Below are 26,953 nucleotides of genomic sequence, written 5' to 3'. Positions count from 1 at the left end.
CTGATCACATCTTCTGTTTCATTGCCAAACTAGGATTGGACCTGGTTTGCCAACTCACCGTAGGCCCTATGATTCTTTTCTGTCCGATGAAATAAGGTGTTGGGTGCGGCAAACTTTGCCATTTTGGTCTCTTCCAAGTGAGAGACCTCATTGGAATTGGATTTACCAACTCCCTACTTCTGCCCTTTCCAACGTGGAATCGAAGACAACCAGAAGGATCAGTTTGTGTCTGACCCTCAGAATCACAGTGGGTGCAAGCTGCCCACAACTTCGGGGGACTGCTTTTGGAGAGAAAGTTCATTGTCAAGTCCCATTGACTTTCCTCATCTTAGAGATAGTTGTTTCTTAAGGGAAGACTTTATCCCTTACAAATTGGGGCTGGGAGTGGACCACACCCCTCCACTGGCAGCTCAATCCACACTCCCACCTCCCAACCTGCTGCCCCTCCCCTCCCCAGCAACTGTCACAGCATTTATGAACTGTTTGAAAACGTTGAAATTCTGAGGCCCAGCCAGCCTCTGGGCCAAGTTCTGGGGAGTGGGGTTAGTATAATAAACGGTGACCCAGTGTGCAGCCTGGACTTCAGGGTCAGGATCAGATTTATTCTTGTAAACATACAATTTGTTGCTTTCAGTAGCAGTATTACAGATGCAAAATTGTGAAAAATTACATTTTGTGAATAGATCAGATTTATTAAATGAAAATTTGTGCAAAAGTGAGGTTGTCTGTGGGTCACTGTCCATTCAGAAATCTAACAGCGGAGGGAAGAATCTGTTTCTAAAGCATTGGGTGTTTGCCTTTGGGCTCCTGTACCTCCTTCCTGATGGTAGCAGAGTGAATGAGGGGGGGTGGGGCTTGATGATAGAGACTGTTGTTTTGAGGCCTCTATATAGATGTCCTTAATGGAGTGAAGACTGGTTCCCATGATGGTACTGGCTGAGTTCACAACCCCCGTAGCCTTTTCCTGTCCTGTGCATTGTCACCTCCACACCAGACAGTGATCCAGCCAGTCCGAATACTGTCCTGTAGAAATTTGCAAGTCTTTGGTGACGAACCAAATCTCCTCAAACTCCTCACCAAGTATAGTCACTGGCAAGCCTGGTTGCCTCGACATAATGACCAATCTTCGGAGGTGGCCCAGGAATTTGTTCTTTACCCTTTCCACTGCTGACTCCTCGATGAGGACTGGTTTGTGTTCCGGTTTCTGTACTACAATCCATACCTTAGTTTTGCCTACCTTGAGTGCAAGGACGTTGTGACACCACTCAACTAGCTGATTCATCTCGCTCCTTTACGCATCCTCGTTGCCGTCTATGATTCTGCCGACAACCATAGGGTCATCGGCAGATTTATCGATGGCATTTAAATTATGCCTGGTCGTGCGATCATGGGTATAGAGAGTAGGGTGTGCACCCATCCTTGAGGTGGGCCTGTGTTGATTGTCAGTGAGGAGATGTTGTTACCGATTCACACTGACTGTGGAAGTCAAGGATTCAGTTGCAGAGGCCCAGGTTTTGCATCTTGCTGACCAGTACTGAGGGGACGATGGTGTTGTAGGCGAAGCTGCAGTCGATTAAAAAGCAGCCTGTTGTAGGTATTAATGTCATCCAGGGATGAGCAGGGGAGCCAGTGAGATTGCATCTGTTGTGGAACGATTGGGGCAACAGGCAAATTGCAGTGGGTCCAGGTCTTTGCTTAGATAAGAGTTCATTCGGGACATGATCAACCTCCCTAAATATTTCATCGCAGTAGATGTGAATGTGACTGGGCGTGCTGATTGGGCTGTGTCCATCACATGTGACTCCCTGGGCTCTTTGTTCCTGAGGGAAGCTCACATCCAACATCGTGTTATTCCGAAAGCTTCTTTAAACAAGGTCATGAGGTATATGTACTTAACACACTTGTATTGATTATATTTGGGCTAATTTTCCCCTGGTCTGTATGTGTAATCAGCTGCTTCGTCCAATGACCTTGCCTTTTGCCCTTTTGTTCTCATGTTCCCAGGGGTTTGCCACAACATACTCACAACTTTCCTCTGCTCACTGCAGTGACCATTCTGCCCCCTCCCCTCCCCAGCCTACTGCCCCTCCACAGCCTGCTGCCCCTCCCCGATGGTGGCTGGTAGCTCGTCCATGTTGTTAAGTATCAGGCTCATTCTCCATTAGCAGGATCGTTGCCTTTCATTTGCTTTTGGCCTCGTTCCAAGTGTTTCCATCCTTGGTCTCTTTTGCCAGTCAGATTATTTGCATCTGTTCAGTGGGTGAATTCGGGGCTATTACCCAAGATATCCAGTACAACCAATGTGTGACTGAATGCTGTTGAATACAGCTTTGTCCCTTGCCAGGTATCATGCTTGTGTTTCCATTAGCTGCCTTTACTGCTTTGTGTGCCTCAGACAGTGTATGTAATCGTGGTCCCATGGACTGAGCCTCCCAACACGGTCCCCTGTTCCCTCGCTCCCTTCTATCTCGAGCCTGTCCCTCAGACGCTGCGTGTAATTGTAGTCTCTCAGACTGAGCCTCCCAACACGGTCCCCTGTTCCCTCACTCCCTTTTACCTCGATCCTGTCCCTCGGACGCTGCGTGTAATCGTTGTCCCACGGACTGAGCCTCCCAACATGGTCCCCTGTTCCCTCGCTCCCTTCTACTTCGAGCCTGTCCCTCAGACATTGTGTAATCGTGGTCCCACGGCCTGAGCCTCCCAACACGGTTCCCTCATTGTTTTCGTTGACCTCACTTTGGTCTGTGTGATCTTTTGCTCTCCTATCAATGCCAGCCATGTGGATGTATATTCAGCAAGTTTCCAGCTCCAGTGAAGCCCATTACATGGGACCTCCATTCAGAGCTTTCACTTGCAGACAGTAATAAACATTTGATTGTAAATGATCTAACATGTTCTGGGCAAAAGGAAGTAAAGGAGATTTTACCCACAGCACCTGAATCGAGGTGTGAACGTAGCTGGGGCAGGAGAAGCCCCTCCTTTCAGTATTGGTGGGTGACACAGGAGGTACAACTGCTACCCCTAGCACCAGGAACAGGTCCGCTGTTAGGTGCTGTTTGTGTGGAGTTTCCGCATTCTCCCTATGACTGTGCGGAATTCCTCTGGGAGCTCCGACATCCCAAAGATGCGTGGGTCTGTAAGTTAATGGCCCACTGTAAATTGCCCTGGTGTGTAGGTGAGTGGTGGGATTTGTGGGGGGGGGGGTAGTTGAGAGAATGTGGGGGTGGATGAGATGGATAAACGATTGGTACCATTTGCTGGTTCAGTGGGGCCCATGGTTCTGATTTCCCGCTGCTTTTCTCTGTGAGTCGAGGTCAGGGCTGATCTGCCCATTGTCATCTCTTGACCCAGTCCCCCCCATAACCCTCAATTCTCTGATCGCTCCAAACTTTACCTGGGTTCTCTTCCAAGACCCACCCTGGTCTGGACTCCACAACCCTGAGGGGTAGAGAACTCCAGAGGTTTACCTCCCCAAGAGAAGATGCTTCTGGTGCACCTGAACAATTCTTTTCTTCCCACAGAGGCCTGCTGGTCCTGCTAAACTCCTTCAGGACTTGCTCCCGATTCCAGCTTCTGCAGGATTACAATTTTACTGCTGTGGGATTGGCTGAGGAAAGACGTGAATGTGGCAGTCTCTTGGAAGATAATAGTAGAAGGAATTGGCCTGTATAAATGTAGGGCTTTACATGCAGAGATCCCTCCATGCTGCTATAAAAAAGACCTGTCATTAAGCTGGCTTTGCTTCTTTACACTGAATGAAACAACGCCAGCATAATGCTGGGCCAGTGTGTCATTTTACACAACAAACCGGCATTCTGGGACCCAAAGAGGTGGGACGCGTAAAACAACAGCATCAGTGTTTAGTGTTTGACAGGATATAAGACCCACTTTGTTCCCAAACAATGGCTCAAAAATATCCCTCGGGTCTTACATGCGAAATTGAAATTAGGGTGATGATGGTAAGGAACACCAACTAGCATCACCGCGGTGGGATCAGTGTGGGGGGCTGGTGACAGGATGTCGGGGGGAGTGGAGCAGTGGGATCAGTGTGGGGGGCTGGTGACGGGATGTCGGGGGGAGTGGAGCGGTGGGATCAGTGTGGGGGGCTGGTGACGGGATGTCGGGGTGAGTAGAGCGGTGGGATCAGTGTGGGGGGCTGGTGACGGGATGTCAGGGGGAGTGGAGCGGTGGGGTCAGTGTGGGGGGCTGGTGACGGGATGTCGGGGGGAGTGGAGCGGTGGGATCTGTGTAGGGGGCTGGTGACGGGATGTCGGGGGGAGTGGAGCGGTGGGATCAGTGTGGGGGGCTGGTGACGGGATGTCGGGGGTAGTGGAGTGGTGGGATCAATGTGGGGGGGCTGGTGACAGAGTCTTGAAACTCACAGCGACCCACTGTCGGTCCCCACACTGGTCATTGTTGAGAAAGTGTCAGATTGAAGGGAGACAAGTCTTGACAGAAGGGTTTGCAAACAAACGTAACTTTTATTAACAAATAATAGAAGAGTGTGGGGAGAAAATTGCACACAATTTGTAAAGAGCGTCGGAAAATTGTAATGGGAAACAAACGGTGGGGGGGGGGAGAATGTTGAACACTACTCAGCCATTACAATATTTCATTGTGTAGTTAATATTTTGCACCCCAATTTTTGACAATCTTCCAGTTGCAAGTTTCCTGGAATCCAATGAACACACTTTGGGAAACAAATAGCAAATAGAAATCAACAGTGGATACCAGAAAACAGGCCTGCATCAACTTTTCACTTTTTAATGCAAATTAATTGGATGGTGGAATCCACATGAAAGATTCAAATAATACATTATCATACTATCAGCAAGGAGAAATGAGAATGGGTTCTAAAATCTAAACCAGTAATTTGACCAAAAGTAGCTTAAATGTTGGAAGTGATACAATTTTCTACTTTATAAAATTCACGGAATATGGGACTAGTGCAGGAAATTGGCACCAAGGTGCTGGCAACCACAGCTGCATTGAATGGTGAAGCTGGCAAAAAGGGTAAACGGCTGAGTTGGGTTTTATTGAGAATGTCTTACAGTGAGTTTGCAAAATCATGTTCCCACTAAGAGATAAAGAAGTGGGGATTCCTATATATTTCATATACCAGTAGTTCGCAACCTTTTTCTTTCCACTTGCATCCCACTTTAAGTAATCCCTATGCCATCGGTTCTCTGTGATTAATAAGGGATTGCTTAAGGTGGGATGCGAGTGGGAAGGGGAGGTTGAGAATCACTGCTCTAGACCCAATTGTTACTGAAATATTTTGCTTGAGAAAAATTTGGAGTTCTGAAACCGTGCACATAACAAGTCAATTAGGTATGATTAAAAGAGTGGTTTTCAAACTTTTTCTTCCCACCCACATCCCACCTTAAGCAACCCTTTACTAATCACAGAGCACTGATGGCACAGGGAATATTAAAGTGGTATGTGAGTGGAAAGAAAACTGTTGAGAACCACTGATCTATAACAATTTGATCTGCAGCAATTCTACGGCTCAGCTTCTGGTTAGTGCACACCTTACCCGTGACCTTCCATGCGACATCTGCAATAGCAACTGACATGGAGCGGTGTCTGGGGCTCAGACCATGAGGTGGGTGGGTGGGGGGGGGTGGGGGTTGGGTCTTATATGTCATCAAAAACGGTGCACACATATCCTTTCCCAACTTGGTCCTGGAATGGCAGATGGCCCTTTTTACACAGACGTCAATTCGGTGCTGTGACTACCTCTGCTGCCAGCGTAAAGGTAGGTCTGCAATTATCCTCTCTCTCTTTCTCCCCCCCCCCCCCCCCCCAGTTCCGTGTTCGTACCCTTTACACAGAAGGCTAGAGTCATAAAGGCACACAACATTCCCTCATTGAAGTGTCTGTGTACAAGGGGGCTTGCCAGTTTACCAACTCTGGATGAGTTCCTGGGGCTCCATGCCTCCAGCTGCCCCAGTCCTTCTCACGTTCCTGTCACTGATTCCCTAAAGGCATGTTACCCTTTCAAATGGGAACAAAGCAAATGGAATTTCCTTTGCCTGATTTGGTAAGATGGCTGTCAATCAAATAACTTTTCCTAAATCTGCAAAATGTCATCAAACAAAATCAACAATCATCGGTAAAATTACTGGAGGAACGTGTAGTGTCCGTAGGAAGCAAAGATATATCACCAACGTTTGGGCCTGAGCCCTTCTTCAAGGTATTTTATGAGTGCCTACAAAGATTTTTACCCTCAGCGGTGCCCAGAAAATGAGTCTTTAACCTTTTTTAAAATTTTTTAAATTTTTCACACTATGAACCATATTAACCAAAATACACACAAACATTTCCCTCTTGAATATACACAGTGTCATTTTCTCCCCTTTTCCGCCCCTCCCCTTCCCTCCCTCCTTCCCACCCCCTCCCTACCAACTAAACATTCAACATATACAATACAATAAACCCATTAAACAATGTCATCACACAATGAAAATAAACAAGAAAATTGTGTCATCTACTTTTACATACTGGATCAGTTCATTTTGTCTTCTTCTCATTCTATCATTTTAGGGGGTGGAGGTCCGTGGTAGGCCCTCTCTGTTGTGTTCCATGTACGGTTCCCAAATTTGTTCGAATACTGTGACTTTATTTTTTTAATTATATGTTATCTTTTCCAATGGAATACATTTATTCATTTCTATGTACCATTGCTGTACTCTCCAGCTCTCTTCTGATTTCCAGGTTGACATTATACACTTTTTTTGCTACAGCTAAGGCTAACATAATAAATCTTTTTTGTGCTTCATCCAATTTGAGGCCTAGTTCTTTACTTATATTACTTAAAAGAAAGATCTCTGGATTTTTTGTTATGTTGCTTTTCGTGATTTTATTTAATGAGTCTTTAACCTTGAGGAGGACAGGGAAGCAGCTGGCAGTCTGGGGTTTGGGCGATCTCAGCAGAGCTAAAAATGATTGGCAGTGTCCGGATGCCCATCAATGACAAGGGTGTCGCTTGTCAGCCTGTACAGTGTGGGATGGAGGGAGTTGAATGCCCAGCAGTACCTAAGATTACACGGCAGACTGCAGCTCTTTGTCTCCTACAAGCCTGTGTACAGTGCTCAGTGTAAGCCTGTATAAGCGATACCGAGTCGCACAATTATCTGCATCGGGGCCTGCTGAGTTAATTAAATTGGAGGGAGTCAACCATGAATAATTCAGAGAGTATCTGAGCTCTGCCCAGTTCTTGGGTGTCCAATCAGTGAGAAGATACGAGGGTCAGTGACTAAACACTTTTCAAGGAGTACCTTAAAGGAGGTAACTGGAGAGGTTTAGAGAGAGACTTGCAGAGTTGAAGGAGCAGCCAGTTGAGGTGAGGGAGGGAAGGATACACAAGGCGTTCTCTCAATTAAGTTTGTTGCCTGTGCTCTAGATAATGCAGTGGAGTTGATTCTCACATTTATGCCCAGCAGTTCTATTTGTGACCAAAGTGTTTTCACGACCAAACCAAATGTACGTGAGTGCAGGGCTGAGTGTGCCACACTACCATCTATCCTCATCTCACCGGCCCCCTCCGCTTCCTGATCAGAGATGATGAAACTGAGGTGATATTGAATGGGATCAGGTGGAGCTGTTAAACCTTCCTTTTTTACATCAGGGAGCCGTTTTCAACAGGACCCCCAAGTCAACCCTAATCCCAGGCAAGAATTTGGAGGGTACTTAATGTTTCGGGTGTCCAATCAGACAAACAACATTTATATAGTGTTTTATCATGGTAACATATTCCAAGGCACCATTCGATCAAAAATCAAACTGAGCCAGACCATTTGTTGAGAAATTTTTAATTTAGACATACATCACGGTAACAGGCCGTTTTGATTTACGAGTCCGAGCTGCCCAATTTGCAGCCAATTGACCTACTACCCCTAGTACGTTTTGATCAGTGGGAGGAAACTGGAGCCTCTGGCGAATACATGCGGAGTGAACGTACAAACTCCTTACAGACAGCACAGGATTCGAACCCCAGTCCTGATCACTGTGATGTCACTAGGGTTGCTGTTACCCAGTGCAGTAACTCATTGTGTCATCACACCCCCCCCACCGTACCCATGGACTGAGGAACTGAGTGGAAGCCTTTTTAAATTTTTCTTCTTCTTTTCCTTTAATTACTTCATTCTAAAAATGTTATTAATCTAGGTTCACAAACACTAATTACCACAATATTGTAGCTAAAACACCAGAAAATTTGACAAAAGCAGCGACTATATAAACACCAGTGGCCCCGAAAACAGCAGTATGTGGTTCTAGCGTGTGCAGACGAAACCATGATTCAAGGCATCATTATAATTAGGTAATAATGACAGCTCTGACCGGAACGCATTAGAAGGTTCAAAAAGTAAATTAGCATCGAGTTTTAGCCTTGTAGGTGTATTGATACATGTAACTTGGATATTTTTATTAAAAATAATACTTTTGTACTGAAACACTGCACAAAAATTTCATACACAGTCATATTGGTGACCCCTCTGATGGTGTCACTCGGTGCGGTCCACAACCCCCTGCACCTCTCTATTAACACCAGTGTCTGATCACTGACACTCTAAAGGCATTGCACTAAACACTACGGGAATCTTGCCACACCTTGGCAGTGACAAAGTGCAGAAAGTGGAGAGGATGGGCCAATTGAGATGAATCCTTCAAATGGGGTGCAATTTACCAGTGTGTTGGAATTGACATGTTTGCGGAGATTGACAGCGATTTGTGGGGGTTGACATGGTTTGCCCACGTTTGTGGGGATTGTTAGTGGTTTGTCCACGTTTGCGGGGGATTGACACGGTTTGTCCACGTTTTGGGGGGATGGACATGGTTTGTCTAAGTTTGCTGGGAATGACGCAATTTGTCTGCGTTTGCTGAGATTGACATGGTTGGCCCACGTTCACTGGGATTGACATGGTTGGTCCACGTTCATTGGGATTGACACAGTTGGTCCACGTTTGCAGGGATTGACACGGTTGGTCCATGTTCGCTGGGATTAACATGGTTGGTCTGCATTCATTGGGATTGACATGGTTTGTCCACGTTTTCTGGGATTGACATGGTTTGTCCACGTTCGCTGGGATTAAAAGTGATTTGTCCACGTTTGCAGAGATTGGCACGGTTTGGGGGCATGCCACATGATGACGTGGGACTAGACCTGGAATCCCTTCTCTCTCCATAAAAGTTTCAAAAAAGAGTTAAAAAGGCTGCAGTGATTGAAAGAAAATAGAACAAAAAGCTGTTGGAAGGCCTACAGAACAACTCAGAATGGCACCTGAGAAGGGTAAAACAATTTTTGAACAAGAAAAAGAAGCTGATAAAGAAGAGAGGCCGACCTTGAAGAAGGGTCCTGGAGCTCTCCGGAGGGTAGGAGCCCGTGGTGATAGGCCTGGAGCTGGGGAGACCTTGGACTTCGCTGTACAAGGTCTCCCCTGACAATGGCCTACTGTCATGGGAGAAGAAGTGACTCTGAGACTGTGCAAGGAGTCGAACATGCGCAGAGCACAAAAAACATGGAACAATTTTAGTAAAAGCTCAAGAAGTCTCCAGCTCCAGTGACCAAGAAGAGGAGCAGGAAGAAGAAGAAATGTACATAGAATAAATGGTTTTGAGAAAATAAAAGACATATATCTACAACAGAAATGAAGAAATATATGGATACTTTTCAGCAATCTTTGGTGCAATTGACAATGAAATGTAAAAAATGTAATGAAAGTATAATTGAAAATAAGGGTTATACAAAAAAGGTGGAAAAATATTGTCGCAAATGGATAAAAAAATTGAAGTTGTGGAAGAAAAAATTAAAGGGAATGAATTTGAAATTCAAAATGTTAAAGAACAAATGAAGAAAGTTCAAGCTGAAGTGGCTGCAACAAAAGATCAACTAACTAAAAAAATTGATATGTTAGAAAATTTCAGTAGAAGAAATAATATAAAAATTGTCGGGCCTAAAGAAGGCAACGAAGGACAAGACATGAAGAGGATTTTGCAATGTTGGATTCCGAAATCTTTGGGAGTAACCAAATTTCAAGGAGACATTGAGATTGGGGGGCGTGGCAAGATGGTGTAGAGTTTAGACGAGTAATCTCGACCTCTCTGGCCAGACTTTTAAGTACCCGTTTTTTAACTCTGTTTTCAAGTTTAAACTTTTTAAATTTTAGTTTAAAGTATCAAGGAATTATTATGCCCACTAATGGTAAAAAGATTAAACCTCAAGAGCAGAAGAAGTTACATTTTTGAAGTGCTGAAGATTTGGGGCCGAGACGACTTACTACAGCCCCAGGCTTAATCTCTTCAGTGTCTAAACCTCAAAGACTGCCTGTGGGAGCTGGAAAAAAAATGTCTACTACTCACCAAGTGAAGGATGGCACTGGAATTACCCATTCTCTGGAAGAAGGTGCGTGTTCCCAAGAAATGAATCCCGATTTGGAAAGTTTTTTGATTTCAACGGAGGGAGCACGCAGAAAGACGACTCCATTGTTGGAAATGCATCAGGAAGCACTTCAATCTGAAGAAATCGCTTACCTTCGTGATTTCATGAAAAAACAATGAGATGTGGGGGGAGACCAGCAACGACCCTCTGAGGAAGTTGGGGTGCCGTCGCTGGGAGTCCAGACCCGCAGTAAAACTTTTAAAATACCTTCTGTTGAGTTGCAGCAGGAGCTGCAGTTACCTTGTTCTGCCACTACATCAGAGAGAGCAGGGCTGAGCTTTACTGACTTACAGTGTATGCAACTAAATGATATTGTTCAAACTGTTATAAAACCTTTGTTGACATTTCAAATGAATGAAATTGTTCAAATGAATGCTGGAATAAGTTCAGAATTAAATATGGTTATGACACATATGGATGCATCTTATGAAGAATTTTAAAAAATTCAGACTGCTTTTTTGGACTGTAAACAACAAGTGGCTTCTAACAGAAAAAGTGTTGAAGGTTGAAAAATCAGTCATAGAAGTGGGAGAACGCAAGAAGGAGCTAGAGAGGAAAATAGACTACTTGGAGAATCAAAGCAGAAGGAATAATGTGAAAATTGTTGGTTTGCCAGAAGGTATAGAAGGACAAGATCCTCTTCGTTTCTTTAAAGACTGGATCCTGCAAGTATTAGGGCAAGAATTTTTTTTCTGGGGGATTGGTACTGGAAACAGCCCATAGAGCTCTAAGAACACCCTCAGCTGGTCAACCACCGAGACCGGTAATAATTCGATGTTTGAAGTATTTGGACAGAGAAGCAATACTTCGACTAGCAGTGCAAAATGCGAGACAACGACAAACTCCATTATTGATTCAGAATAGCAGAATTTTTTTTACCCTGATTTGAGTCAAGAGGTCATTCAACGTTGACGTCGATTTAATCCAGTTAAAGAAGTTTTGTGGCGTAAAGGTTATAAGTCTACTTTTTGCTACCCTGCAGTGTTGAAGGTGTTTTATGGAGACTATCAATTTCGGTTTTTTGAAAATGATCGTGAAGCAATGATTTTTGCTGATTCATTGCCAGATATAAGAGGACAAAGACGTAGTCCACCATTATCTCCTAAAGAAAAATCTGGTTGTTCTGGAATTTTCTTTTTCTTACTCTATTTTTTTTTTGTTATTATGATATTTTGATGTTATTGATTATTTGGCTGGGGAGGGAGAAATTTGCTCTAAGTTCTTTACTAGTCATCAGCCACTGGTGGGTGACCCACACCCAATTTTTGCTTAGGGGATTACTACCTTTTGGTAGATTTTTTTGGGGGGGATTTTCTTTTTTCTCTTTATTATTTTTTAATTTTCATTTTAGTTAATTTTTAATTTGTGATTTTTTTCTACTGGAGGGCCTATATACGTTGATTTGAGTTTTTATATAAAGATATTATTGGTATTTAGTAATAATAGTAGGTATGTCAAAGTTGAGGTTTGCTACTTTTAATGTTCGAGGATTAAATAGTACGATTAAGCGTAAGCGAGTATTGGCGTATATTAAAAAAATGAAAATTGATACTGCTTTTTTACAAGAAACACATTTGAATGTGAAGGAAAGTATGAAATTAAAGAGGGACTGGGTTGGGCATGTATATTCTTCTTCATTTAATTCTAGGGCTAAAGGTGTAGCAATTTTGATTTTTGATAAAAAATTATCTTTTGAATTACAATCAATGGAGGAAAAGGCAGGGTGTATTCTTAAATTGAATTGTAAGATTTTTAGTGAATTTTGGATTTTACTTAATATTTATGCCCCAAATGCAGATGATGAAATATTTATTTCAGATGCATTTTTATGTTTGGGTCAGACTAATGATAATATTTTAGTTGGTAGTGATTTAAATTGTGTTTTGGAACCTTTATTAGATAAATCTCCGAAGAAAGTTAAGAAATCTAAGATGGCAGTTCAGGTTCAAGCATTGATGAAAGATCTTAATTTAGTAGATATTTGGAGACGTCTTAATCCGACAGAGAAAGATTTCTCCTTTTATTCAGCTAGACATGAATCGTTTTCAAGGATTGACTTCTTTTTAGTATTGGCACATTTACAAGGGAAAATACAACAAGCGAAATATAAAAGTGGGGTGATTTCATATCATTCTTTGTTATATTTTACATATGCAACTTCTGAGAAAATCCAAGAGGCCTATCGTTGGAGGTTTAATACAATGTTGTTAAAAAATATGGAATTTATTGATTTTTTGAAAAACAAATTAATATTTTTTTAAAGAAAATTCTAATTCTGTTCAAAGTAAGTTTGTATTATGGGAATGCTATGAAAGCCTATTTGAGAGGACAAATAATTAGTTATACTTCTAAAATAAAAAAAGAATCGATTAAATCAGAGTCTTGAATTGGAGAAACAGATTGATGAGTTAGAAAAGGAATTTCAGAAAGATGCTACAGAAGATCAGAAAATAGAATTATCTAGGTTGAAATTGGAATATAATACTTTGCAATCTTATCAATTTGAATGTGTGATTAATAGGACTAAACGGTATTACGAATGGGGAGAGAAAGCACATAAGGTACTGGCATGACAATTAAAGAAAGAACAGACTTCAAGGACTATAAATGCTGTTAGATGGAATTCCCTTATTACTTATAAACCTCGTGAGATTAATGATGAATTTTATTCATTTTATAAAAAGTTATATACATCTGAAGAAAAACAAGAAACTGAATCGATTGATCTTTTTTTTAATCACAGTTGAATTTACCGATATTAGAGGATGCAGATATACAGGAGTTAGAATAACCATTTACTGATTCAGAAATTAAAATGGCTATGCTGGAAATGCCGAATGGTAAATCGCCTGGTGATGATGGATTTTCGGTTGAATTTTATAAAATTTTTTATGATGATTTATCTACAGTGTTTGGGGATGTATTACATCAAGTTGGAGAACATTATGAATTACCTGAGTCTTGTTCTAGTGCTTTAATTACAGTAATTCCAAAAAAAGATAGAGATCCTTTGAAAGTATCTTCATCTAGACCAATTTCATTGTTAAATGTAGATTATTAAATAATAGCTAAAATATTAGCAAATAGATTGGCTAATTTTTACCTAAGTTGATTCATATGGATCAAACAGGTTTTATAAAGAATAGATATGCTTCAGATAACATTTTACACGTGATTAGTTTGATTAATAGATTTCGACAATCTTCAGATCACCCGATGGTGATATCTCTAGATGCAGAAAAGGCATTTGATAGAGTTGAATGGAATTTTTTGTTTAAAGTTTGTTAAAATTTTAACTTTGATAAATATAACACAAAATAGAAAGATCCCAATAGTGGCAGTAGCATTAGATGCAGAGAAAGTATTTGATAGATTTGAATGGAAGTTTTCATTTGAAACACTTAATGCTTTTATAAATTCTTTTATAAATTGGATAAAGACATTATATGACCAGCCAAAAGCAAAAATGATTACGAATAAACAAATGTCAAAACCCTTTTTGTTAGAAAGATCTTCTAGACAAGGTTGCCCATTATCACCTTTTTTATTTGCAATAACAATCGAGCCATTAGGAGAAATTATTAGAACTCATAAAGAAATTAAAGGTTTTGAAGTAGGTAATAAAAATCATAAAATTAGTTTATTTGCAGATGATGTTATAGTATATTTAATGAGACCAGAAATATCATTAAATAAGTTGAATGAAAGATTAAAACAATATGGACTAGTATCGGGTTATAAAGTCAATATTGACGAAAGTGAGGTGATGCCTATGGTGGATATGGATTATTCTCAGTGTAAAAGGTTGATAAAATGTAAATGGAAAAATTATGCAATTAAATATTTGGGAATAAAAATTAATAGAAATATTAATAATTTGTTTAAGTTAAATTATTTGCCATTATTTAAAAAATTGGAAGAGGATTTGAGAAGATGGAAAGATATGCCAATAACGTTAATAGGATGGGTGAAGTGTATTAAAATGAATATTTTTCTGAGAATATAAAATTTATTTCAATTGTTAGCTATTTGTGTACCAGAATCATTCTTTTGAAGTTTGAATAAAATAATATGAGAATTTATTTGGAAAGGCAAGATGTCAAGAATTGGTTTGGAAAAATTAATATGGAAATTTGATCAGGGTGGACTAAAATTACCAAATTTTAAGAATTATTTTAAAGCAGCTCAATTGAGATTCTTGTCCTCCTGTTATCAAAGGGGTGAAAAACCAGCTTGGGTTCAGATGGAACAAATTTTATATAAATGGAACAGTAAGTTGTTTAAAGGGACTAAGGAGACATTAATTTTAAAACATATATTTAAAATATGGAATGGAATTCAGATGGGAGAGGACTTAAAAACTATCAATTACCAAAAATGTTGTTAAAACAAAATCAACTTTTTTCTTTTATTTTGAATAATTCTTTACTTGATAGTTGGAATAATAAAGGTTTACAGAGGATAAAAGATTGTTTCTTAAGATCTTTTAAAAAAAACTTTTGAACAATTAAAAGATAAATATAATAAACAAAATAATACAATCTTTGCATACTATCAGTTAAAATTGTATTAAAACAAGAAATTGGGAACAGATTTGAGGCTTCCAAAACCCAGTCAATTTGAAAATATAATAACAGATATATTTTATTACAAAAATGTATATAAAATTACAAGAAACCACAAAGAAAAAGGATTTATATAAATCAAAACTTTGGTGGGATAAATATTTAAATATTCAAATTCAAGAGGAAATGAGGTCAAAATTGTGTTAAGAAAATGTTATGAATAGGGGAGTCACTTGATAGAGTTGGGACTGGTTGAGTGGAACCAGCCCTCGCCAGAGAAAAGAAAAAAAAGTGTGAAAAAACAGAGCTCGATAAACATAAAATACAGGAAGAGAAAGATAAAGTTACAGAGAAGAGACAGAAGATGGCACCCAAAAGAGAAAAAGTAAGATCAACAGAGAAAAGGGAAGAAGGAAAATCACTGGAGAAGAAAGAAGGCCTTACTTGCACGTCGGAGCAGAGAGCCACCGTGGAGAGGAGCAGCCGATCTCTGGTGTTTGAGTCCCCAGAGGAGCGGTGTCTTCCCGACCAGCGGACTTCAAAAATGGCTCTCAGAGCCAAGAAGAGGTGCGCAACTGAGCATGTGAAGAGTTGCGCAGTGCACAAGTAAAAGAAAAGGTTTACGCTGGCGGGAGGGGGACTCAGCTGGGGAATGGCCAGCTGCGGAGTGGCCAGCTGAGAGACGCCCAGTATCGGGGCGTTCGACTGGGAGAAGTAAGTAAGAAAGAAGAAAAAAAAGAGTGGTGAGAAAGAGAATGAAGGGCTGGAAGAGGGTGAGTGGCAATGGGGCGATCGACAGGGGAACGAACTGCGGCAGGAAACCCAGCAGTGGGTCGGCCTGCAGCAGGGGGCCCAGCAGTGGGTTGAACTGCAGCGGGAAGCCCAACAATGGGTCGACCAGCAGGAGGCCCAACAGCAGGAGACACAGCAGCTGGAGGCCCAGCAAGGATACAGAAGCAGCTCACCAAAGAAGGATGAAGATACACAGATACAGAGAAGAAAAGAAGATGACACAGACATAGATACAGACACAGAAGAAGAGAAGGAAGAAGACCAAGAATTTCAAAGGAAAGAAGAAGGTAAAATATAAGGACAAAGTTTAGATAAAGCCTTTTTCGAAGAACAAATTAGGTCATTAAAATAATGGCTATCATTAGAATTTATTTCAATCAAAAGAAAAATGAAAAGAGCTGAAGACAGAATGGAAAGCTTAGAAATGGTCATGACTGAAATAGGGAAAAGAGTAGAAAATGTGGAGGAACGAGAAGCTGTTGTAGAAATGGGGATAAATGATTTAAGAGTGAAGTTGGAAGAGAGTGAAAAAAAATTAAAGAGACACAAGATTTATTGTCACAAAAAATTGACGTATTGGAAAATTACAGTAGGCGAAACAACATAAAAATAGTGGCCCTGAAAGAAGGGTCAGATATGAAGGAATTTATAAAAGGATGGATCCCGAAGGTGCTGGGAATAATACTCACATGAAGAAATAGAAATCGAAAGAGCACATAGAACGCTAGTACCGAAACCGCCACCACATCAAAAACCGAGATACATATTCGTAAAATTTCTAAGAAATACGACAAGAGAAAACATACTGGGGCAGGCAAGAAAAAAGGTTAAAGAAGACAATAAGCTGTTGGAATATAAGGGACAAAAAATATTTTTGTACCTGGACATAAGCTTCGAACTTTTAAAGAAGAGGAAGGAATTCAACACGCGAAAACAATCTTATGGAAGAAAGGGTATAACTTTATATTAAGGCATCCAGCAGTACTCAAAGTATTTATTCCTGGGGAATGGAATAGACTGTTCTCGGACCCAAAGAAAGCCCAAGAATTTGCTGAACATTTGGAAGACAGGAGAAGAGAGGAGGAAGAGTGACAAGACAGATGACCGACAAAAAAATATACAAAAATATGTAATAAATATAAAGTAAAGATGATGTATATATGAAGATTTAAAGATGGATAAGAGAAGGGGAAGAAGGGAAAAAAAGAGAGAGCTTTGTTATAAGTATAGGAAAATAGTGTTCTCTGGGGGGGGGAGAATAATGGTCACTATGAAATCAGTTTACGCTTGCGAGTAAGTTCGCAAACTGAATGGAAAGGGGAGTTGTGGTTGCCGTCAAAGGACAAAGGGCAATCCAAGGAGGGGAGGTTCATTTGGGGTTAAAGGGTTATTGCTTGTGGGGATTGTTGGGGTATTTCATGTCTTAAGTGCGTTGTCATATATTGAGATTAAAAAGGAAAACTTAAAAAACAGTAATGGAAAAAAGGGATGGAGGTGGTGAAGAGGCGGAAAAGAAGTGAAAATAAGATATAAGATGGCCACGTTGGACTATATGACTATAAACATTAACAGAATATATAACCAAGTTTAAGTGTATCCCATTGGGAAAAAAAAATCACATATAATTTAGAAGACAAAATTACAATGTTTTAAAAAACCTGGGAACCATATATGGAACAAAACAGAAAGAGCAGCCCTTGGACCACCACCACCTAAAATGATAAGAAGATAAACACGATCAAATTTAATGTGAATAAGTAGATGATACGTCTTTTTTGTTTATTCATTTTGTATAAAGATATTGTTTTATTGTATTTTATATGTTCAATATTTACTGTTTTTGGAGGGAGGGATGGGGAGAATAAAAGAGAAAATGTTACTGTGAATATTTAAAAAGATCGCATCTGTAAATATATTGGTTGATATAGTTCATAGTGCGATAAATAAAGAATTACATAAAAAAAGAAAATGTTATGAATGCAGTTAATGCTAGATACGAAATGGTCCAATATAATTTTCTCCATCAATTATATTATAATCCACAAAAATTAAATGGATTTAATTCTAATTATTCCAATAAGTGTTTTTGATGTACAAAAAAATAAGGACTTTTTTTTTTACATTCAGTGTGGTCTTGTGAAAAAGTGGAAAGGTTTGGAACGATTTGAGTGTTTTACTGGGACAAATAATGAAGATAAAGATTCAAAAGCATCCAAGAATACTTTTACTTGGGAATAAATATGAAAAGGATGTAAAGTTGAAACTGGATAAATGTCAAGAGAAATTTTTAAATTATAGCAATAGTGACTGTGAGAAATGTATAGCAATAACATGGAGAGTTGATAATGAAGTATTATTAAGTAGGTGGAACAGTGAAATGTAAAATTATATACCTTAGAAAAAAATTACATATAATTTAAGAAATCGAGTTGAAAATTTTTATAGTATTTGGAAGCAATATATGGATTTTCTGTCCACCTCTTCCACCTTATCCACTCTCTCAATTATAAATTAATAATAATAATTAGTGCAATATAAATAAATATATATATATATATGTGTGTGTGTGTGTGTGTGTGTGTGTGTGTATATACATATATATATATATATATATATATATGCTAATGCTATTGTGTATGTTATGGCAGGTGTCTCTTTTCTCTTTTTCATACCTTTGGGAGGGAGGGGGATTAGAGAGAAAATTTAAAAGTTCTTTTTTTGTATCACTATGCATGATCAAACAATTAATATTGTATTCAGTGAATTTTTTTTCTTGTCTCTATTGATACAAATGATAAATGCAATTAAAAAAAAGAGGTTGACATGGTTTCTCCAGGTTTGTGGGGGTTGTTAGGTTGTCAAATGGAAGCCTTCTATTGAAAGGAAATATTGATTCATTGAATGAGCAAATCTGGTAAATGGATCCAATGTGGGTAACTTTGGAGCCAAGCTTGAATGCAGTCCTTTATACCGTAAAATCCCTGTTATCTGGAACTCAAATATTGGGCAAAAATATTCTGGAAAATAAATAGGTGAAAAATCCGGATGTTTAAATGCGCTGCCCTCTGGTCATCAGTTCACCAATCACACTATACGCAATCTCAAGGAAACAGGAAAATTCACTTCTCTGGCATCTGTCAATTCCTACATGTGCCAGATACCAGGGGTTTTCCTGTAAATGGTGGAACGATGGAGGGAGTCTGGAGTTGGGTTACAGTGTACAGGGTCCTGGCGAGACCACACCTGGTGTGTAGGAGCGAGGGATTCCCCACAATGATTTATAGGCCCTAAGAGTTGACTCACGAGATTGCAGAACCAGGCTTGTATCGTCTGACACTGAAGGTGTTGTTTGATTGGTTTGCAGGATATTAAGGCTAACCCGTCGGGAAGATGGATGGAAAATTTGTTTGGTGACCCCCCACCCCCCCCCACCACTGAGCAAACGTTCCTGCAGAGACCGGCATTCTGAGTTTACAAATGAGAATGCAGGAGATACTTACAGTTCTGGCCACGGCCAAGGGTTAACGATAGAGCATGTTAACTCTGTCCCATCACAGCCTCTGCCACACACATACAGAGCACTGAACAACTCCACCACTTTGCTTTCTTTCTGGCCGCTGGGAGACAAGGACATGAGCAGACATAAAGAGTGGGGGTTGCAGGATGAAGCTGATGCATCTCTGGAAGTGGAGCTCTCTTACACACGCACTGCTCAGTCAGTTATTTCTTTGAAGTCTGACATTAACAGGGTTTTATGAACCAAAGGGACTGAGGAGGAAGTGGTGGGGGAGGGGGGGTTTGGAACATGTAGATGGAATAGTCTCAGAGCAGCTGTTGCACAGCGAGGAAACAGGCCCTTCAGCCCTACCTCCCAATGCCGGCCCAACTGTCCCACCTGACTGCATTGCCCCATATCCCATTAAACCCATCCTGTCCATGTATACGTCCAAATGTTACTTAAATAGCACTTGCCTCAACCACCCCCTCCTGCAGCCCATTCCATACACCCACCTCCCCTCTGTGTAAAATAAAACCCTGCACCTCAGTTTCCTGTTAAATCTCTCCCCCTTCACCTTAAACCTGTGTCCCGGTTACTGACTCCCCTACTCTGTGTAAAAGACTCTGTGGGTTCACCCAATCTATTTCTCATGATTTCGTACACTTCTACCTCATCCTCCCGCGCTCCAAGGAATGAAGGCCCAGTCGGCTCAGGCCCCCGACCCCTGTACCTGCTTTCCTGTCAAAATGGGGCCTCACCATCTTGTACAACTGCTGCACAACCTCCCAACCTCTGTCCTCGGTCCTTTCACCAATGAAGGCCAATGTGTTGAAAGCCTTTTTGACCACCATATGATGTCACTTTCAAGGTACTATGTACCTATACTCCGGAATCCCTCTGCTCTCCAACACTCCCTGGATCCCCACCATTCACTGTGTAGCTCCGACCCATGTTAGGCCTCCCAAGATGCAACAACTCACGTTTCTCTGTGTTAAATTCCATCATCCCTATGCCCACCTGCCCCATCCACAAACTTGGTGATCATGCCATGTGTGTTTTCATCTGAATCAGTTGACACAGCAGCGGGCCCAGCGCTGAACCCTGAGACACGCCACAGGCCTCTTGTCCAAAAGAAAAACTTTCCACCTTCACTCTCTGCTTTCTTCCATGAAGCCAATTTTCTATCCATCCTGCTGTGTCCGCTTGGATCTCAAGTGATCTGACCTTCCAGAGCAGCCTTACATGCATTGTCATGTGCCTTGCTGAAAGCCATGTACACAACATCTGTAACCCTGCCCTCCTTGACCTTCTTGACAGCTGGTCACTAAGTTCAGCATGGATGTCATGGGCTGAAGGGCCTATTTCTGCACCACCCCCATCAGCGGCTCTCCAAACTGGAGGTACCTGTGGTCGGGTGAGGCCTGGGGTGCCAAGAGGATACGTTGCAGAGGTCCTTCAACCCAGTGAAGAATTGGAGTAGCTGGACGAAGAAGTGGAAAGTCTGGGTGGACAGCGGGGCTGTGGGGCTTATGGACAGCACGTTAGAAGGCAGGAATGAAATGAGAGAATCGGAGCCAAAGTCTCAACCGATTGTCCGTTCAGGAGTTTCTGACACAGACTAGGAAAGTGAGTCAGCTGAAGTTGTTCAGTTCACTGTTGAGCCAGAAGGCTGACCGGGTGTGTAGAGTGTTGCTCCGGGCTTCTTGAGACTACTGCAGGCGAAGCGGTCAGAGTGAGGGAGGATGGGGAATTCAAGCAGGAGTGGGGGCACCCTGGCTTGTTACTCTGCGAGAGTGCAGGCTGTAATCACAGCAGCATCAGCTCTGGAGAGGAGCCATTTCACTGGGCAGTAATTAGAGATCATCTGGCCGTCACGTGGGAGAGCTTTTCCCGGCTCTGCAATCTTCCTGTGGCCAAGCGATGCGTGGCAGTGAAGGTTGAACAGCTTCATTATTCACATACCGCAGCCAGGCAGCATTATGTCCTGTCTCGGAGTTGGAGAATGTACCAACTTCTCAGGTGGGCGAGAAAGAAGGGAAGGCAGCAGACGGTGGGGTGGGGGGGGGGGTGGTGGAGGGGGGGGAGGTGTCCAGAGAACCAGGGAAGCTGAAGTAAATGACAAAAATCTGCAGACTCCGTGGTTGAAGTGAAAAACACACAAATGCTGGGGGAACTCAGCAGGTCAAACAGTGTCCTTTATGTAGCAACGGTGGAGATATACAAGTAACGTCTCGGGCTTAAGGCCTTCATTGAGGTGTGAGAGGATGCCGGCAAGCGTCCGAACAAAAGGGTGGGGGGGGCAAAGGCAGGAGATGATAGGTGGATATGGGGAGGGAGGGGACAATGAGAGGGAGGAGCGATGGCTGGGTGGGGAAGGAAGGGGAGAACGGGTAAGATAAGACGTGCAAGTTTACCAGAAAGCAGATGAATCAATGTCCGTGCCATCTGGCTGGAAGGGTGCCCAGATGGAAGAGAGGGTATTCCACTGGTCTGTGGGTGGTTAGGGCAGGAGGGTGCAAAAGGCCATGGACTGACATGCGAGTCTGGGAAGGTGACTCAGAATTGAAACGGTTGGCCACTGGGAGGTTGCGGGCGGAGAGGAGGTGCTCAGCGGAGCGATTCTCTGATCTGCGACTGGTCTCTCCGATGTTGAGAATGGCCCTGGGAAGCTGAGTGGACAGACTGGGTTTAAACTCACTGTTTACATCTCCCAAGGTAAAAGGATTTCTCCAGGGCCTTTCATGGTGCCAGTCCGTCCAAGGAAGCGTGTGCGCAGGAAGGCCACACACACACGCATGTTGCACACTCCTTTGCTGGCGTAGGAATGGAAACATCAGCTCACCTGATAAAAGCAGGATTCAATGAGGAGGCAACAGGCACTGAAATCCGAAGCTAAACCCAATCAGCTGGAAGAGCTCAGCAGGTCAAGCACCACTGGCTCAGTAAACGGGTTTAGCTCGAAACATCGACCTTTCTTTTCCTCACACAGACGCTGCCTGACCTACTGAGTTCCTCCAGCACATTGTGTGTGGATCCAGTAAACAAGTCTATCCATCAAACTGCTAAGGAGCCTCTGCCCAAGGCCTGGCATTCCTATCCCTCTGTTCAGCTGGCTTTTAATGTCTCTTCTGAGCATCCTGAAGAATTAGGGTCTGAATGTCACTCATTCCGTGACACGGGAGAGCCCAATCTCGCGTCGAGCATTAGGTAGGTCCTCACATTCAAAGTAAGTAATGCCAGCTCGCAGAAACTGCTCTTTGCGTTGTCATCACACCCTCCCAGGGCAGGAGTCTGCAGATTCTGGGCTCTGGTGCCGGAGAAACTTAGCAGGTCATGCAGCATTCCATCTGAAGTAAAAGGCAGGTGATGATTCTGGCCTGAGCCCTTCATCTGTGCTTCCTCCACCACTGGCTCTGGACTCATCTGCGCAGGTCAATATTGTGACGTTTCTCTGGTACAGTCTGACAGACACTCTGGTGGGGGGTGGGGGGGGGGGGGCAGGTGTTGAACACAGGTTAAACATCCTGCACATACACTCCAGGGATGATTCCCACAAGTTAGACAGAGTTCAAACCCCTGGCTGCTGTCCCATCATGCATGAGTTCAAACCTTGTTCTGCATTTCGGCGGCAGTGAGCCGGGGGAGGTTCCCTGAGGTTGACGAAGGGTGGATTGTTGACGGGAACGTGGTCTTCTCTTCCTGTGGCATGATGGGACCTTCACGGCCACACCACAGGAGGCGAGGCTTTGCGTCTGCAACAGCAAGGTGGTCTTTGGTGGATGGCAGCCACTTGGAGCTATGGCCATGCTGCTGACCCACGCTAATGCATGGTTCCCTCATCCCTGCAGGTTTGGTTGCCTGGCCTCATCACTTGGTGGTGTCCTCGGATTGAAGTGAACATCTTCGCTGGCTGTCTGCCTCATGCACACGCACAGTGTGATGGCCAGTCTGCAGGAGGGCCTGCCGTGGCCACCCACCTCTAACCTCATCAACCAGAACCTGAAGGAGGAGCTGGGGACCAAGTTGGGGGTCGGAGATGGGGACCACCAGCCGGCCTACTCGCCCCCCGAGATCCTGGACAACGTGCAAGAGAAGGGGGCGCCCCGAGGGGACAGCGGCCGCTGCTCCAACTCCAACCTGCCGCTGACGGTCACTGTGCTAACCAGCCTGAGCGACGACTCGCGCGACCAATTCGAGAACAGTGTGCTGCAGCTGAGAGAGCAGGAGGAAGGAGGGCCCGCCCGGGCTCCCGGGGACGGCAACGGAAACGGGGGTGGCGGCAGCGAGGAGGCTGAGCACGGCAGAGGCGATGAGGTGAAGGTGCACTACAATCGGCCTGGCTCGGGGCCAGGGTCTGGGTCCGGATTCCTCGAGGGACTGTTTGGCTGCTTGAGGCCGGTGTGGAACATCATTGGAAAAGCCTACTCCACGGACTACAAACTGCAACAGCAAGGTACGTGCTGCCCACTCCCAACACAGCCCTCTCGTCCTGCTGAGTGATGCTCCATCGGTGTCCTCTCACTGAACCTTGCATACTCTACCTCCTCCCCTTTGCAGGGAATCGCCAAACACACGCACTTTGGTTGTTCAGAGGCCCCAATTGGCAGCCGTCCTTCAAGGGGCTGGAGTCCTATTCCAAAAGGAGGACATGGTCATAAGTCACCTTATATATACAGTGGGCTTCAAAAATATTACGTCAATAACATTTAAAATTCTTGCAAAAACAACAAATGCAAACAGTGTGTGTGTGGTGGTGTGTGTGTATATATGTGGGGGTGTGTGGGACTGTATGAGTGTGTGGGCGTGTGTGGAGTGTGTATATGTGGGCGTGGGGTGTGTATGGGGGTGTGTGTGTATATGTGGGGGTGTGTGGGACTGTGTGAGTGTGTGGGGGTGCGTGGAACTGTGAGTGTGTGGGAGTGGGGTTGTGTGTGTGTCTGTGTGTATGTGTGGATGTATAGAGAGAGTGAGTGAGTAACCTATGGCCATGTTCTCTTTTTGGAATGGCCACCCTATAAGAGGGACTGACCACCACACTCCCTTCAAATGCCCTTCATTCTGCTTCTCCCTTAAAACACTGGGCCCATTTCCCCAATCCCTTTAAACACTGGGCCCATTTACACATTCCCTTTAAACAATGGATTCAGTTACTTCTGTAAGACACATTTATTGTGTCTTTAATTTCTACCAAATTTCCAATGCTGTCACAGGACCATTTAGCGGAGTTTGAACCCTGCACTCTCTGGAAGGAGTTTGTATGTTCTTCCCGTGATCATGTGGGTCTTTTCCAGGTTCTCCAGTTTCTCACACCCTTCATTGGGAGCTGTAGGTTAATGGGGCATTTGGACGGCATGGACTCGTGGCCGGAAGGGCCTATGTCTACATTTTAAAAGTTTTACACAAATTTTAGAGTTTCCTTTGTTGAGGCTTGTATCACCTTTCACCATCGCCTCCCTTATCTATTACTCACCCCTAGTTTTAACCCCCTCCCTCCTCTTCCCACTTCTTTGTCCCGAGGAGCGGTCGATGAACTGAAATGTTTACTGTTTCTCTCTCCACAGAAGCTGCCTCAGCTGCCAAGCCCTTTGCGGGTCCCCCTGGCTTTACTTGCAGGTTTCCATGGACTTCTGCTCACTGAAATCTCGGGCATTGATGCTGCTGTGGCTCCTGTTTTGTCAGATTCCTGGGAGGTGCCGTTTGAGGAGATTTCCGAGCTCCAGTGGCTGGGGAGCGGGGCACAGGGTGCTGTGTTCCTCGGCAAGTTCCGCGGCGAGGACGTGGCCATCAAGAAGGTGCGGGAACAGAAGGAAACGGACATCAAGCATCTGCGGAAGCTGCGGCACCCAAACATCATAGCATTCAAGTAAGGGTTCCATATCCTGCAGGACGGGGCGGGGGGGCGTTGGTGGAGGATCTGAACCTAAGTGATTCGGCTGCAGACCTGAACTCGCTGACCGGACAGGACACGTTGCAGTTTTAAAAAATTACTGCACGGTAAAACCAAATTCCAGCCCACGTGCCCTCCAATTAACCTATAACCCCCGTATGTTTTTGAAGAAACTGGAGCCCCTGGAGGAACCTTGCAGTCACAGGGAGAACATACAAACTCCTTACAGACAGCATCGGACTTGTGCCAACCTCTGGGCTAAACATGCCGCCCTGCCTGCTCACTCCCAGGACAGCGGCCAAAAAGCCAGCAACACTCCCGCTCCCCCCCCCCGAGCGTTGTTATGAAGGTAGAACAGGGTGGTGGTAATGGCAGGCGCTGTGACCCTATGGGAGCAGTGTTCCTGCCTATTGCCTGCTGCCAGCCTGTGGCAATCGCTGCACAGAGACTGAAACGCGCTAAGTTCCGTCCACAGCGTCACATGGTGTTAAATCTGAACATGCACTGAGGCAAGGTCACAACAGAACTGGGAGAGAATGACGGTGGGGCGGGGGGAGAAGCAGGGCAGGGGAATGGGGGGAATGATGGGGATGAGGGGGAAGAGGTGGGACAGGGGTGTGGGGGAGGATGAGGATGGTGGGGGAGGTGGTGAGGGGAGGGTGGGAGGCGGTAGTGATAAGGAGTGTGTGGGGTCAGGGTGAGGAGGGCTTGGGGGTGAGTAGACACTGTTGGACCCTCTCAGGTTAGCAGTGAAGCGAGCTGACGATCGTGCTTTGTGGGTTCCTGCAGTGACACCAGCCTATCTGTCTCCCCCAGGGGCGTCTGCACCCAGGCACCATGTTACTGCATCATTATGGAGTACTGTGCCCATGGGCAGCTGTACGAGGTTCTGCGGGCCGGACGGAAGATCAGTCCCCGGCTGCTGGTGGACTGGTCCTCGGGAATCGCTAGTGGGATGAACTACCTGCATCTGCACAAGATCATCCACCGGGACCTCAAATCACCCAAGTGAGTAATGTGTGAATCAGAGATGTGCTCACTTACACGCGTGATGTGTACCGCCACCAACACGTATACTGGAGAGGTGCTGGTGTGGACACGTGACGTGTACACGTCGACACCAACATTTGGCTTCACATGTGTTTATGAGTACTCAGGTATATTTAATTGCTTCATTGAACCAGGTATAAGAGACCTAGGCTTGCTTCTAAGTTTTCGGAGACTGTAGTTGTTATTTTTCAACATGAGGACCCAGAGTTGTGCCAATAAAAGTCAAATAAGTCATTAAGAGGCTGGAAAACAAGAATAAAACTATAAGAGACATTGGCCAAACTTTAGGATTATCAAAATCAACTGTTTGGAACATCATTAAGAAGAAAGAGCATACTGGTGAGCTCAGTAATCACAAATGGACTGGTATTCCAAGGAAGGTCTCCACTGCTGACAGAGGAATTCCCATCACAATGAACAAAAATCCCCAAACATCTGTCCCACAGATCAGAAACACTCTTCAGGAGACAGGCATGGATGTGTCAATCACTACTATCCAAAGAAGAATTTCATGAACAGAAATACAGAAGCAACATTGCAAAATGCAAACCACTAATTAGCCACAGAAACAGGATGGTCAGATTACAGTTTGCCAAGAAATATTTTAAAGATCCTGCAGAATTCTGGAAAATCATCTTGTGGACAGATGTCCAAGATTAACCTGTATTAGTGTGATGGCAAGAGCAAAGTGTGGAGGTGTAAAGGAACTGCCCAAGATT

The 26,953-nt window shown here is 43.6% G+C and overlaps 1 protein-coding gene across 7 annotated transcripts in view; it reads left to right on the top strand.

Moving 5' to 3' along the window:
• The window catches only part of map3k13 (mitogen-activated protein kinase kinase kinase 13), a 147,822-nt gene that overhangs the window by 69,577 nt on the left and 51,292 nt on the right, over nt 1–26,953 (top strand). For all 7 annotated transcript variants that reach the window (XM_069934010.1, XM_069934009.1, XM_069934012.1 and 4 more), the window contains 3 exons: nt 23,146–23,750; nt 24,977–25,160; nt 26,001–26,192. In XM_069934010.1, coding sequence (XP_069790111.1) covers nt 23,219–23,750; nt 24,977–25,160; nt 26,001–26,192 — 908 coding nt within the window. In that variant the 5' untranslated portion in view covers nt 23,146–23,218. The remainder of the gene's footprint in view (nt 1–23,145; nt 23,751–24,976; nt 25,161–26,000; nt 26,193–26,953) is intronic.

This window comes from Narcine bancroftii, chromosome 4, assembly GCF_036971445.1.
Source record: "Narcine bancroftii isolate sNarBan1 chromosome 4, sNarBan1.hap1, whole genome shotgun sequence".
Taxonomy (NCBI): Eukaryota; Metazoa; Chordata; class Chondrichthyes; order Torpediniformes; family Narcinidae; genus Narcine; species Narcine bancroftii.
This window is presented reverse-complemented; position numbering and strand designations above follow the sequence as displayed.